We start from the raw sequence: 13450 nt of genomic DNA, 5'->3' as shown, positions 1-13450 counted from the left end.
GTGAGAATAGCAAACAAATAAAACTGAACAATGTTAACTGCTATATAACCCTGCCACTGTGTGTCATCACTACTACAGTTGCTATACGCCATATCAGTGGTATTACAGTAAGAATCACCCAGATAACTGAAGAATGAACTTTGATAAAACCAAGCAAAGCACAGCACTGGCTTCAGCAACTGGCACCCAGCAACTTCCTTGAGATCGACACCTTGAACCCACAGACCGTGGCCGTGGGCCATGCCAGATACACCAGCTATGAGCTCCGGATACAAGAGGCAACACTCCAACACTGCACACCACCTCACCTGCCCTGAAAGACTTATGACAGATGGGGCCCAAAGCCATGGTCTAAGTGAACTCAGTGGACATTTTAGAGGGATGGCCCATAGACCAAGGGAATGATATATGAAAGAGAGGAAAAGTGGTGGACATTAGCTGGAACGTTATTGGAGAGCCTGTGATCTGGGCATGACATAGATGGCATAAAATAAGGGGTGGATACTCTTCTGGTTTCAGCTGGGATAGAGTTAATTTTCTTCCTAGCAGCTGGTACAGTGCTGTCTTTCGGATTTGGTATGAGAAGAATGCTGATAATACACTGATGTTTTGGTTGTTTGGAAATAATGTTTATACCAAGTCAAGGACTTTTCAGCTTTATGCTAACAACTGTACTAAAATTTTTAATTCAGTGCAAGACAAGAGCCAAAACAAAATCACAAGAGTCTAGGAGGGAGGGATATAAAGCCATCTGAAACACTGAGCATCACTGAATGAACCACCTGAACACCCACCCTCAAAACAGAGGTTTTTCTTCTGGTCATGGCATGTCTAAAACAATGTAACAAGAATAAATGAGGTTTAAAGAATGATCGTAACATGACTATTAGAAGTTTCCCACGCAAAAGGAATAAAGACAACAGGATGAACAATAGGATGCTCATTCTAAAAAATAACCATAAAAGTAGGTATGCGGCATGTTCTATGACAATATGGTTCTCTCTCTCTTGTTCAAACAGAAACAATGCCTAGAAGGCCTTTCATTGTAAATATTCCATTATACTCAGAAAGACAGTTTAGCCAGCGGAAGTTGTTGCCATACAAACACAGTAAAAAAAGCTCAGCAAAATTCCAGGGGAAAAACTGGGTATTTACTTGGCATAGTATTAAAAGCCTTAGGAAAAGTAATTAACAAAAACAGGTGCTGGCAAGGCCAGAAAGAGGTTATCTTCTGCCCTGAAGTATTTATCTAACTAACAGTAAACGGAGATTCATTTTTATTTTTCTTGTAAGCAAGTTACTTGACAAAGACTTTTTATTGCTTTTCTTATAATATTTCGCTTAAGACAACAGTCATTATTAAAGACAGAATACTGGAATAGACAGCACAACAGTCTAATCCAATATTACAATATATTTTAAATGACAGCATATTTTAAATTTTCAGTCTGAAGAGAGTTTGATTCTTTTCATAATGCAAGAAGTTACTGAATGACAGACTATTAAAAACAGCAAGCTTTTAACCAACAGCACAGCACAAAAGAAAATATAAAGGCACCAAGAAAAAGCCTTTTAATACTCAAATAACTATATACCACTTTTATTAGAAAACGAATCTACATGCACAATTTAAGTTACATGATAATTCTCAAAAATATGAACAGCTACTTACCTACTACTAGCCCACACTCAGAACAAATCATATCACCAGCTCTGTAATCCTCTACTAAAATAGAATCTGGATGATTTGGGCAAGTCACTCTCGGAAGTACATCCAAACTAAGAAAAAAAATTAGAAGCATTAATTACTTTTAATCAAGCAGGCTACATATCCAAAAGCATAAGAGTTACCTACTGAAAAGAACAATTTAATAATACAGAATTTACAGTGACTTGAATATTAACCTAAACACCTGAACTTCATCCTTTTAGTTGAATACTGTAACACCACATTTAACAATCAAGACTTCTGGTTACCTTAAATTCCAAATTTTTTGTTATATATCTTGTACCAAAACCACTTCACATTAAAACTTCAACAATCTAAACAACAAGCTTGATTAAGTGTAGGCTAACTCACAGTCTACCACTAAATGAAGTTCCCCAAGTAGTTAGTGGTGACCACTTTGTTCCAAATGAGTGTTCTCACACATTCTAATCAGATCAATATTACTTACCAGGTCCATAATTCAGGAAGTGGTGCATATACAAGATGTATTTTTAGAAAATAGTAAATTCTACCACTGTTTTATTATTTCCAAGTATTTGAAGAAAAAGTCCCATTTTAAATTAAGCAACTTATTAATTGTGAGACATTAACAAAAAACAATCAGCTCATGAAGAGCATTATGTGACATCTGCTTCTGATAACAGGAATCTGCCTCTTCCACATTCAGGCATCTTCAAGAATCACAGCAGATATAAAAAGCCTCCTCTAAAATATTATAGCACTATTTAACAAAACAGCTTTAGTAACTGACTAGAGTAATAACCAGTTGCTTCTAACCAAGTGCTTTAAAAGTAAATCACTCAATCAAACTACTAGTGACTGTTCAGTAATTCTGTGAGAACTCATAATTTCAAAGTTGAAGTAATAAATATTTACAATTAGGGTCTGTATAGTCAACAAAGCCATTTTGCTGAGCTAAAAAGGAGAGGGTACAGAGGTTGATCACAAAAAATTCATCATGAGTATCTACCAACCTAAATCTCACCACGACAAAAAATAAATCCTAATCCTTTCAATTGTAGAAAATATCCTATTAAAAGTTAAACTAATCCAAGTTGCCCCCATTCCCACTAGTCCATTATTTCAGCCTAATCTACACATTTAATCTTAACTTTTACTTTTAAAATATTTCCAGTGAGTCAAAAGCACATAAAAACGAGCCTAAACATTTTAATCCAGTAACTGCTCAGGAAAATTCTAAGACTTGAAAATAAATTGGAAATCAACACCACTATTAACATTAAAGCCTCCAGAAAGAACATGTACTCGTAAGATCTTCAGATGTAAATTATCTTCAAAATCCTATATAAAAGCTCTTTAAACCATTTTCCTTCTCCCTATTCCCAGCCAGTAGTTTCACGACAAGAAAAAACTGTTGACAAAGTATGTGCAGTCATCTGATATCTGGCATCACACAAAAGGCTAATGACACGCTAAGCAAAAGAAAAAATAATAAAATCCAGAAGCCTGAAAGAATACTAACAGTATTCTGTTTCAGACTTTAACTTCAAAAAATATTATGAAAATTGGTCTTCCTATCCCAATTTTAACTCCTTTCTCTCAGCACATATACTGCACTCTTTGTGCCATACAGGTTCAACATACTAAGCGAGCTACACTGAAGGAAAACGCAAAGTGTGTGTGTCAAGATGCATCTCAGCAAATACCTCCCGGGTTGCAATAAAACTAGCAGCAAGCACTGCCCAGATCCTAGGACAGGTTTAGCAGGACTAATAAAGAGTCACTCCAGCCCGCTCTGTAGGCCTGCCTTCGTTCCTGACTTGGAAGAAAACCTCGATACAGCTCCAGGGAAAAAGACTTATTTCGGAGCCACCGCCGGTACGGACTGAGGGTGGGAGCCTCAAGGCTGTTGTCGGGCCCGATAAGCCGCAGGCTGCCCGGCGCCGGGGGCTCCGACACCCACGGGCCGGGCCGGGCCGGGCCGAGCGCGGCCCCGCTCCGCCAGAGCCGCGGTCAGGGCTGCCGAGGCTGAGCTCGGCCCCGCTAGGAGAAGGGCTCGACCGGCAGCGCCGACAACACAGAGCTCACACGAGCGCGGGGTCCCGAATCACGTCACCAATCACCACAAAATCCCCCAAAACTTCCCCTGGAGCCCTCCCGATCAGCACCGACTCGAAGCAGCGAGGGGCGGCCAACTCAGCCCCGGCGTTTCCCACCGCCGGCGGCCCCTCAGAGCCTGCCCGCCCCGGCCCGGCCCACACGGAGAAACGCCGGGAGGCCCGTCCCCCTACGGCCCTCTCTGGCCTCCTGCCACCCCGGGAGCTGCGCACAGGGCGGCCCTGAGACACGGGAAACCGAAGAGCGGCCACAGGCGCCTCGAACCGACAGAGCCGCGCCGAGCCGGGGACACCGGGGCCTGGCAAAGGCTGCGATAGCCACCGGTTCCTCCGCAGAGGCAGCAGGGGCGAAGCGGCCATTTTCTCTCCTGTGCCACGGACACGGGGAGATGGCGAAGCGCCTCCCGCCTCCTCCCCCGCGGCCCTCCTCCAGCACCCAGGCCGGCCGGCCGGCCGCCCGCCTGTACCGGCTGGTAGACGCCATCTTGCCCGCTCCTGCCGCACCGCCCTGTAGACTCCAACGGCGTAGCGACGTTCCCCCTTATATACCGACAGCGCTGGGCGGGGCCTGCCGAGCGCTCGCTACGGGCCGCGCCAAGGGACAGACGGACGCGCAGCACCAGGCGCGTGCGGGCAGGCCCCACCTTTCCCCCAGGGCCTGGGTAAAGGGGGGCGGCTTGCTCGCCACGTCCCGGCGGCCCCCGACCTGCTCTGGGACAGGGCTTGGCCAGCCGAGAGATGGGCGAAGGCAGGTGCGGGCAGGTAACCAGCCTGGGGCCTAGGCCCCCTGCCACCAAAATCTTGTTCTAACCAACCCGAGGCCGCTGGTAGCCTGCGGCTGCGGGCTCTGAAAGCCCCTGTCACGTACGAGACGGTCAGGGGGAACCTTCCCCTTTGGCAAGCCGCGATCCGAGGGCCAGGCCAGGCCACACCGAGCACAGGCACCGGCAGCCGTTCCTGCAGGAGCTCCCGCCGCCGGCCTGCCCCTCGCCTGCTGCGCCACCGCAGCGCTGCCCTGGGATGGGCCGCCGGTTTTGCTCCTGCTGAGCACACTCCAGCAGGTCGGGGAAATACCATGGCGGGGGGAAAAAGAGTTTAAGCAAAACTACCAGGGTTTGCATGAATGTGTCTGGGGCACAACATTGTCTCAGCTCCAGAAGCAAGAACAATCAGAGACCAGAAAGGGGAAGAATATTTTAGTTGCCCCTTACTGGCATCATCTGCTACAGCTGCTCTGGTTGACCATGAGAGAAACCTGGCCCTTCCGCAGGACCCCTAAGTGTCAGGCAGCCCAGCCCTTGGCAAACAGGCCACGCACAGACCCCCCAGCCCGACCCACATACTGTGATACTGTGACTCCAGCAGACACACATGGGCTTCCCACCTTGCCCTACACCCTCCTGACCTCATCAACTGCTCCCCTCCTGTGTCACACACTCACACCCACCGTGGAAGCAACTGTCAGGCCAAGGAGAAACCCACAAAACCTGTTACAAAACCAAAGCTCTCCAGTGCTGGATTCCTGTCCAGACTCTAATTCCCCAAGGAGTTATCCATATGCAAAATTAGTCTGCATATTGAGCAGCAACAACAGGTTTTCAAGCCCAAGCTGTAAAACAGCAGAAAAAAAGCCCTGTTCCTTTGGTATGAGCCTCTCCTTGCTGATAAAGGGATGAACAGGACAGGAGAGTCTACAGATTCTGGAAAGTGCCATTACTTCAGTGCTTTCAAGTGATCAGAACTGAAGTCTGAACAGCTGTAAATTTGCTGTCTATTAATCAGATACAAAGGACTGGTCACACCACTTAAGACCACATCTCCACTATATAACAAGAGTATTTTCAAATTTGCTAGCTCAAAGGAAATTCAGTGGGGTTGAGAAGTTCTTTTAATACTTACTAATATTGAGTAAAATTCGTCATCAACCAACTTCTAAACACTTTTCTGTTGACTGAACTGCTGTGTGCTGGTTGAAAATGTGCTAGTTTGAACTTGCCAACCCATGCCTTAGATTTAAAAAAATACATAGACCTTTTGGAATAAAAGGAAGCTGAATGATTAGAAGATACAGATGCTAAGAAATAAATTTAAGGCTCCTCTTCTTCAATTTGCAATGACCTTTTTCACAAATGTTCAATAAACCCGAAAGATAAGTAATGAAAAATAAAATTACTGTAACTGTCCATGTGAATACAGCATGCTGTATTAAGTTTCCCCATTAGATCTGAAAAGTCTATGTAGCTGTGTCTGCAACAGATGTGCCACATCAGCAGTCAGTCCCATCAAGCTTTCCAGGTTTGTCCTGGCTTCTCATATAATCTGCTCTATGAAAAAGATCATCTGCTGGCAGTCACTGCAAACAGCGGGTCCCTCCTGATCCTATTCTCATTAACTAGAATTGAAAGAGTTTAATTTCCACCACAGAAGGTCAATAATTTTCAGAACTGTTGCAAAAAATATGATAGATCATATCTCAACTTTTCTTTATTCCCGGTCTGCATCCATTTTTCAAGCGCTTTGTTCACAAGCAGCAGAAAAAAAATGGTGGATATGGCAGATGGGAACACCACTATTAGCAGTCTCTGTCAACAACAGATTATTTTAATAACTTATGGAAAGTTCATCTTGCTGTCCCCAGCTTTATCTGTTCTTTCCCATCACTGTAGTCACAACAATAATCCTATTGTAAAACTTACTTAATTGGTCATTCTAGAGTTCTTTCAGTTTTCACCCAAAGTATCTCATGCTAGCTTTTGTCAGTAATAAAAATGTGTAATTAAATTGCAATTCTTACATCGCTATTATTACCAGCATCATTTCAGCAATAACGCAATGGGATATTCAGATTCCTTTGCAAACACAATGAATAGTACATTACTGAAAACAAGTCACTGGTTCGTACTTGTATGTCTAAAGGTCCTTTGTAATGGTTTGTTGGTTTAGCCAATGGTCATTTTGTCAAAATAGCAGATGTCAGTCAAATGCCTCAAAGAAGCAAAGAAGGAAACTATAAATAGCCAGAGCAGCTGAATTATGCTTGGTATGTTAATTCATCTCTGTGCTGCATCTTATGTGTTCAGACATTTGATGAAACAAAAAGATTACCACATTACACCACCTGCACATAATAAGAAAAAAGAAATTTAAACTACTCAAGTCTAATACAATGGGCCCTATAACAGGAGGGTTGTGGTTTAACCCCAGCCACCAACTAAGCACTATACAGCACTATGTAGCTGCTCGCTCACTCCCCCCAAGCCCTGGTGAAAAGTGAGAAAGAAATCACGGGATGAGATCAAAACAATTTAATAATTAAAAATAAATCATTATAAAATTATATCGGAAAGAGGAAAAAAATAAAAGAGGAAAACAAAACCCAAGACAGACAAGTGATGCAAGTGAAAACAATTGCTCACCACCAATCAACCAATGCCCAGCCAGTCCCCAAGCAGCTGCCTCCTCATCAACCTCATGTGTTTTATTGCTGAGTATGACATCATATGGTATGGAATATCACTGGGGTCGGCTGTCCCAGCTGCGTGTACACCCCCAGCCTGCTCTCTGGCAGGACAGTCTGAAGGGCAGAAAAGGCCTTGACTGTGTGTAAGCACGGCTCCCTCAGCAGTAACGAAGGCATCCCTGTGTTATCATCACTGTTTCCAGCACAAATCCAAACCACAGCCCCATGCTGGCTACTGTGAAGAAAATGAACTCCATCCCAGCCAAAACCAACACACCTGAGTAAGGCTCTACACCTATACACAACACAGAGCTTTCTTTAAACATCAGCCACCTGTGTGTCTCAACTCAAAGCTGGTGCTTTAGCAGGTGAGTTATTACCATACTAATGAGATATTTGAAACAGTCAAACATAACAATGGAAAAATTCTTTTGCTATAGTTTTCTTACTTCCCTCTTCAGCCTTGCATATGCTTTTTCTTTCCTTTGCCAATGAGAGTAATACAAGAGTGTTACATCAAAATCTTTTGGAAGCAGTGAGGTGCTTTGTTCTTTTAACAGAGCAATGAAAATATTGTAAAGAGAGGTGAATGGAAGAACTCTTAATACCTGTACTGTCATGAGGCCACATAACCCAATTTCATATATGCTCACATGCTAATAACCCAGCTATCTCAGGAAAATCTTAGAGTGTACAAACTGGGTTTTAAAAAATACTTGAGAATTGTGCTTTGTAGCTGAGAGAAGCATGATCTTTAAAACTTTTTTTAAAATGAAAAAAGTTATTTTGAAAAAACCTCTTAGTTGCAATAAACATATTTCAGTAAATCATTGTTTTAACTCAGGAAACAGCAGCATGAAGTTACTTAGAATGCCATATTAATTTGGTACTGTTTAAGTAACTCATTCTTACAATTGCAATTAAAAAAAAACCTATTAGATAATTATACCGGATGGAAGAATTAATGAGAAAAATCAGGCAGTCTGCTTATTCCAGTTCTTCAGGATCACTTCAGCTGCATCTAGTGTGCTGTCTTTCTGCAAAACAAGGAATATCACTATTACTGCAAGTATGGAGGTCCTGAAGAGAGAGTAGCAGTCATGATCATATCATCCCAAATAAATATTTGGCAGTTTCACTTGCAGCCTGTAAATATCTGTCAGTCAGTTTTTCATTACCAGTTATACCTACAAATGTAGACTACACAAATACTTCATTGCTGATTCCTTGCAAATATTTATTAGGTATATTTAAAATACAACATTTTCTTAGCATTCATTCTATCAAATTTAATGAAAGCAATACTTCTACAAATGCCTGGCATTTATGCAGTGATGTACTTCGCAGCTCTGTACAGGAGACATGCTAATATCGTTTCCTAACCTTTATGTTTACAGTCGGGAATTTTCAATCTCCATGCAACCAAGTTATGCTGTGAACTACTTAAGCATAATCCTTCTAAATATGGGTAACGTATCCACTGCCCAGTTGCGTGGTTGGGCTACAACCTGGTGAGTCAAACAGGTTGTCTTTAACTTGACATAATTAGTGCTGTTCATCCTGGGTAAGCCACATTTAAAACTAGCAAGTTTTATCCTAGTTGTTACTGGTTCGTAGTCTTTATACTTCATCACAAGAGCTAAGTACCATGAGCAGAAGCTGCGCTTCAGTACAGGTTCAAGGTAAGGCTCCAGCTGTGTGCTAGAGCAGTTAAGGGCTTGCACATGTTCCATCCTGCTGTTACAGAACAACCAGGAAACCACTCAGGACTGTGAGTTCACCAAAGCTTATGTACCTGTCCCCAAAGTCTTTCAGTCTTTTCAAGAACAGGTTTAGCAGAAAGAAGAACATGTGAAAAGGAGGTGCTCACAAAAAACAAGTAAGATAATTTCCCATGTATTTGTTTTCTTTTGTAATATGGAGCTTCTGTGAGATCCTATGTATTTTCAGGCAAATGAGCTGAAGTTGTAGGTGACCTCTTCACTGTTTTGTTGTTGGAAGCGGAATGGGCATGAGATATACCACTCTGCTATACAAGTATTCTCTGCTCTAGATTATAGAAACCACCTTAATTGACAGCATACCTCTGTCATTCCTTTTCACAGTCATTCCTGGTCAATAATGTTTCTATAAAATCCACAGAGCAAGCTAAAAAAGGCCTAGCCACCCAAGCTGTTTTCTGCCAGTTGCCCTTCTTTGCCATGCCACCCATATTTATAGTTTAAAGTCCCTCAGCAAAAAGACAGCTGAATCTACTTTGTGCTGAATTTTACACCAAGCTGACTTTCTGTTCCTAAACCCATCCAGCTCAGGAGATCCTGGGCAAAATGTAAGAGGCTCATGCAGATTTCTGTACTGCATTGATGTTTAGGAATCTTGTATCTTCCCAGGACACAAATTTACCTTAATGAAGCAGAAACGTATATATTTTTCAAACTGCCTTTTTGTCTCAGGACCACAGAATGCTGAAAGAGGAATTGCTGACAGCTTCTGAAACATCAAACAGAAATACCATTTTATATAAGAAAAATCTATTTTAAGCATGATGATCTTATTATTCCATTTCTAGAAGTTTCTCTCCCAACATGAGGGAAGTACAAGGTTTAGTTTTGTATGCACTAGCTAGTCTTAACTAAATTCAAATTGCTTAGGCAAAACATTTCAAACGTACTTTTTCTACAACTAGCATTTAAGGATGCTGAAAGAAAAGTGCTGGGACGTAACACAAACCTACAGGGTACATTTTCAGCACTTTTAGCAATATTTTAGCCACATAATTATCAGCAGTTACAATAAACACCAAATAATATTTTGAATGGAATACCTCTACTAGGTTATTAAATAAGTACGGCTGCCCTGCTCTTGCTTTCAGTAGAAAAGCATTTATAAAACTAGAGTATGACTAAGACTGCTTACCTTAGATGTTATCATCCATTTGACAAATTTATAATCATAAGGTTGTTTCTCATCTACATCAGAAAGATCCACATCTAAAAAATTAAATTTAAAACATTTTAACATTTCCTAGACTCCATTGGGAAGGCATTCATTAACAGCACTTTATTTAGTTAATATTTAAGAATAAAAATGTATGCTTCTATTTTAAAATATAATTTAAAATTATACTATAACAATTAAAACAGGCAAACAGATTGAACCTTTCCATTCCGACCTGAGCACTTGCTTTTCATTCAAAGCAAATTCTGACATGTAGCTTGCAAGAAAGCCATGCAGTGCTTCAAGAAGTCCTCAAGTCTGAGTTGTTGAGGCATCAGGACTGTGGAGGGTATTGATGGGTGTATTAATTGCATGGATAGCAATAATCACTGCCATTTCCCCTCTCATCTGTGAACCGGAGTATCTAAAACTTTGACACATGGTAGGACTGCGAGGTCCATCTGTGTTTAAACATTTCGTGTGTGTGACAAGTGCCACTAGTACCAACCAGTCTGTGAAAAATGTGGAACTAGAAAATGTTCCCCTGTGGGAACTCTTCCTCAATGTTACCATAACCTGAATTTCCAAAAGGTTTTGTAAATGTCGGTAGCATTTTATAATGTTAAGAATGAGAATGCCTCCAAGAGCCTTCAGGTTATGACTTCAGATTCAGAAAAACAAACAAACATACATACAAATGGGTACCAACTCAGGATATAAAACCAGGTGCTTGGCTCTCAAACTTTTTCATAATCATAGGACTTTTGAAAATATAAATTTTTATCCATCTCTCTAAAACCTTGCCAAAGCTTTGCAAAACATGGACAATAGTTAGGATCACAAAGGCTTTGCTGAAGCTTATAAAGATCTACCTCCCAGGCTAAGGTCAAACAGAAAACTTCCTACTTAGTACTTCTGACATTATGCAAATATGAAATGAGAGAATAGTTTAAATGAAAGTTGCATTTCCAGATTAACTATAATATTTGCTTTCCACACCCTTTTTAATAAACTTTATACTAACTTAATGTAGAAACATCAACAATCATGAAGTATCCTCCATCTGGAATGACAGGCTGCAGTCCAGCTCCCTGCAGTAGCTGAGCCATCCGATCACGCTTGCTCTCCAGCTCTCGAGACAGTGAGTAAAAATAGCAGTCTGGGTCATCCATGCGTTTATAGTCTATCCAAAATGCTTGTGCCAATGCCTCCTGCAAACATAATCAATGTTGAAAGCGCTCATGGACACTCACACGCTTCCTACTGAAATCACATGGATTTTTATTCTATTCTGGCCCTCATTAAGCAAATTAGCATATACAAATTACACAAATTATATCCAAGAGCGTAATGTGCTGTTTACTTTGTGCTGTGGCAACACCCAAAGCACCCAAACATTTGCTAAGCACTAACCACATGCAGAAGCCACAGTCCTTGACACAAGGGTTTACAATCTGAATTGAAGCAAAATTTAAATAACTGATAATCATGTATCATAGAATACTAGAAACTAGTAGACAGAGATAATGCTCAGTAGAACAAGACCTTATTGCAACAACTTTTATTTGTATTTGCTAGGAAACGACTAAGATTGTCATTTTTATGCAAGAAGCAGCAGTTTGTAGGTGAAAGAAGAAAGAATCTGCAAGACTGTGATTTTTTTTTTAATGTCTGGTGAGTTGATCCAATTTGTCTCCTCCTCTTGTACACCAGAATATATATTTTGACAAAAAAAAAAAAACAACTTCATTGTTGTGACTATTGTTTTATTACAGTGATGCCTACAGTTTTGCTATGCCAAAAAATAACCTCCTCTGCCCCATCTGTACCTACCTGTAATGGAGTTGGACAAGCATACAGTGTATTCTGGTGAACAACTTGCAAATGCTTAATCAGGTTCTGGGGGCCAATAGACCAACCAAGCTAAGGGAAGAAAGCACGCTGGTATTATTAGAGCAATAACATTACTGAAAATTAAAGAATATTAGTCAATGTCTCAAGTTTTTCTAATTTAAGAATTGGTGATGAATTTGTTCCAATAAAGTATTCAGAAAAGATCTGGTTTACACACAGATTGCTGAATGATGCCCTTAAATTCTAGATTTGGAGCAACAGCTATAGTTTCACTTATCCCTGTCTCTGAGTATTGAGCAAAATTTTAACTCTTCATATAACGAAAATCAGAAATCAAACTCAGCATTTATTAGGAATGTTATTCCTAATTGTTTTAGAATCTTTCCATCTCATAAGCTCCTGTGTCAAAGGTGGTTTGAGCATAAAACAAAAGCTCACTACTGCATCATGCGTGTCATGGTTCAGTTTGAACACAGGTGAGGAAAAAATAATGTAGTTGCCAAATGGTTTCATATTTTTGTTCACTTTCTAATAGGTATTTTAAAGCAAAATATTATCATTAAATATTTTACAGCAATATAAGCTATTCCAAAGCATACTACTATTACAATCTGAAAAAAAAAGTCAAGTCAAAATATTATGATATACACGTTTTCTTCAAGAATCTTGACTGGTTTTGAAAAAATCATACTGTGTTTATTTTCTTAGTCTTGTTTTCTCAGAAGAGCTTATTAATCAAGAGACAAGAATGAAAACATAGGTATTTCAGAACAGGTAATTGCTCCAGCTGAATGCAGTCTTCATGTTTTGGAGACATGGAGATTTGCCACAAGTTTTCAAAAGACAGGTCACAAAACCAGACACATTTTAGTGTTATAAATGCATTCTGTTCTTTATAGAGCTGAACTCTTTTATATTGATTCTTCTTACCTTCCAACCAGTCACACTATATGTTTTTCCAGCACTTCCTATCGTTATTGTTCTTTCCCACATACCTGGCAACGTAGCTGTATATAAAATAAAATTAATTTGGTACATGTGTACTCACATATTCCATGCAGCTAGAAAAACCATATTGCCCCTAGCTCAGAGCTATATGTTAATATATCATTGCAGCATATTAAGTGATGATAATATTCTAAAAATTATAGCAACTGTAACAAATGAGAAAGGATATATGGGCCAATGCTTTTTGGCATGAAAAGAAGGTAATGATTAATGAAAGGAGAAAGAAAAGGTAGAAAATCAGAGGCACAGTTTGTGAAAGCTACATGTTAGTTATCCTCAGCTAAAAATGCATAATTATTCATATGAAAGATATGATCTAATAAGTGGCTACTAATTCATCTCAGTGCCTGATAATAGCACCACATAAAACAATAACTTGGAAAC

The 13450-nt window shown here is 40.5% G+C and overlaps 2 protein-coding genes across 3 annotated transcripts in view; both read right to left on the bottom strand.

The window, feature by feature from the left end:
- Positions 1-4426, bottom strand: part of GTF2B (general transcription factor IIB) — a 21177-nt gene extending 16751 nt beyond the window's left edge. The window contains exons 1-2 of the mRNA XM_065071246.1: positions 4275-4426; positions 1673-1779 (exon numbers count right to left, since the gene is read on the bottom strand). Coding sequence (XP_064927318.1) covers positions 1673-1779; positions 4275-4291 — 124 coding nt within the window. The 5' untranslated portion in view covers positions 4292-4426. The remainder of the gene's footprint in view (positions 1-1672; positions 1780-4274) is intronic.
- KYAT3 (kynurenine aminotransferase 3) overlaps positions 1673-13450 on the bottom strand; it is a 27685-nt gene continuing 15907 nt past the window's right edge. Inside the window, exons 8-14 of one of the 2 annotated variants that reach the window (XM_065071184.1) lie at positions 12989-13065; positions 12038-12127; positions 11229-11415; positions 10184-10257; positions 9671-9757; positions 8217-8304; positions 1673-1779 (exon numbers count right to left, since the gene is read on the bottom strand). In XM_065071184.1, coding sequence (XP_064927256.1) covers positions 8242-8304; positions 9671-9757; positions 10184-10257; positions 11229-11415; positions 12038-12127; positions 12989-13065 — 578 coding nt within the window. In that variant the 3' untranslated portion in view covers positions 1673-1779; positions 8217-8241. Of the gene's footprint in view, positions 1780-7097; positions 8305-9670; positions 9758-10183; positions 10258-11228; positions 11416-12037; positions 12128-12988; positions 13066-13450 lie in introns of those variants that run through there. The other variant, XM_005498716.4, reaches the window with a different exon arrangement.

Source organism: Columba livia, chromosome 8 (assembly GCF_036013475.1).
Source record: "Columba livia isolate bColLiv1 breed racing homer chromosome 8, bColLiv1.pat.W.v2, whole genome shotgun sequence".
NCBI lineage: Eukaryota > Metazoa > Chordata > Aves > Columbiformes > Columbidae > Columba > Columba livia.
The sequence above is the reverse complement of the archived record's forward strand: the minus strand, read 5'-3'. Positions and strand labels throughout refer to the sequence as shown.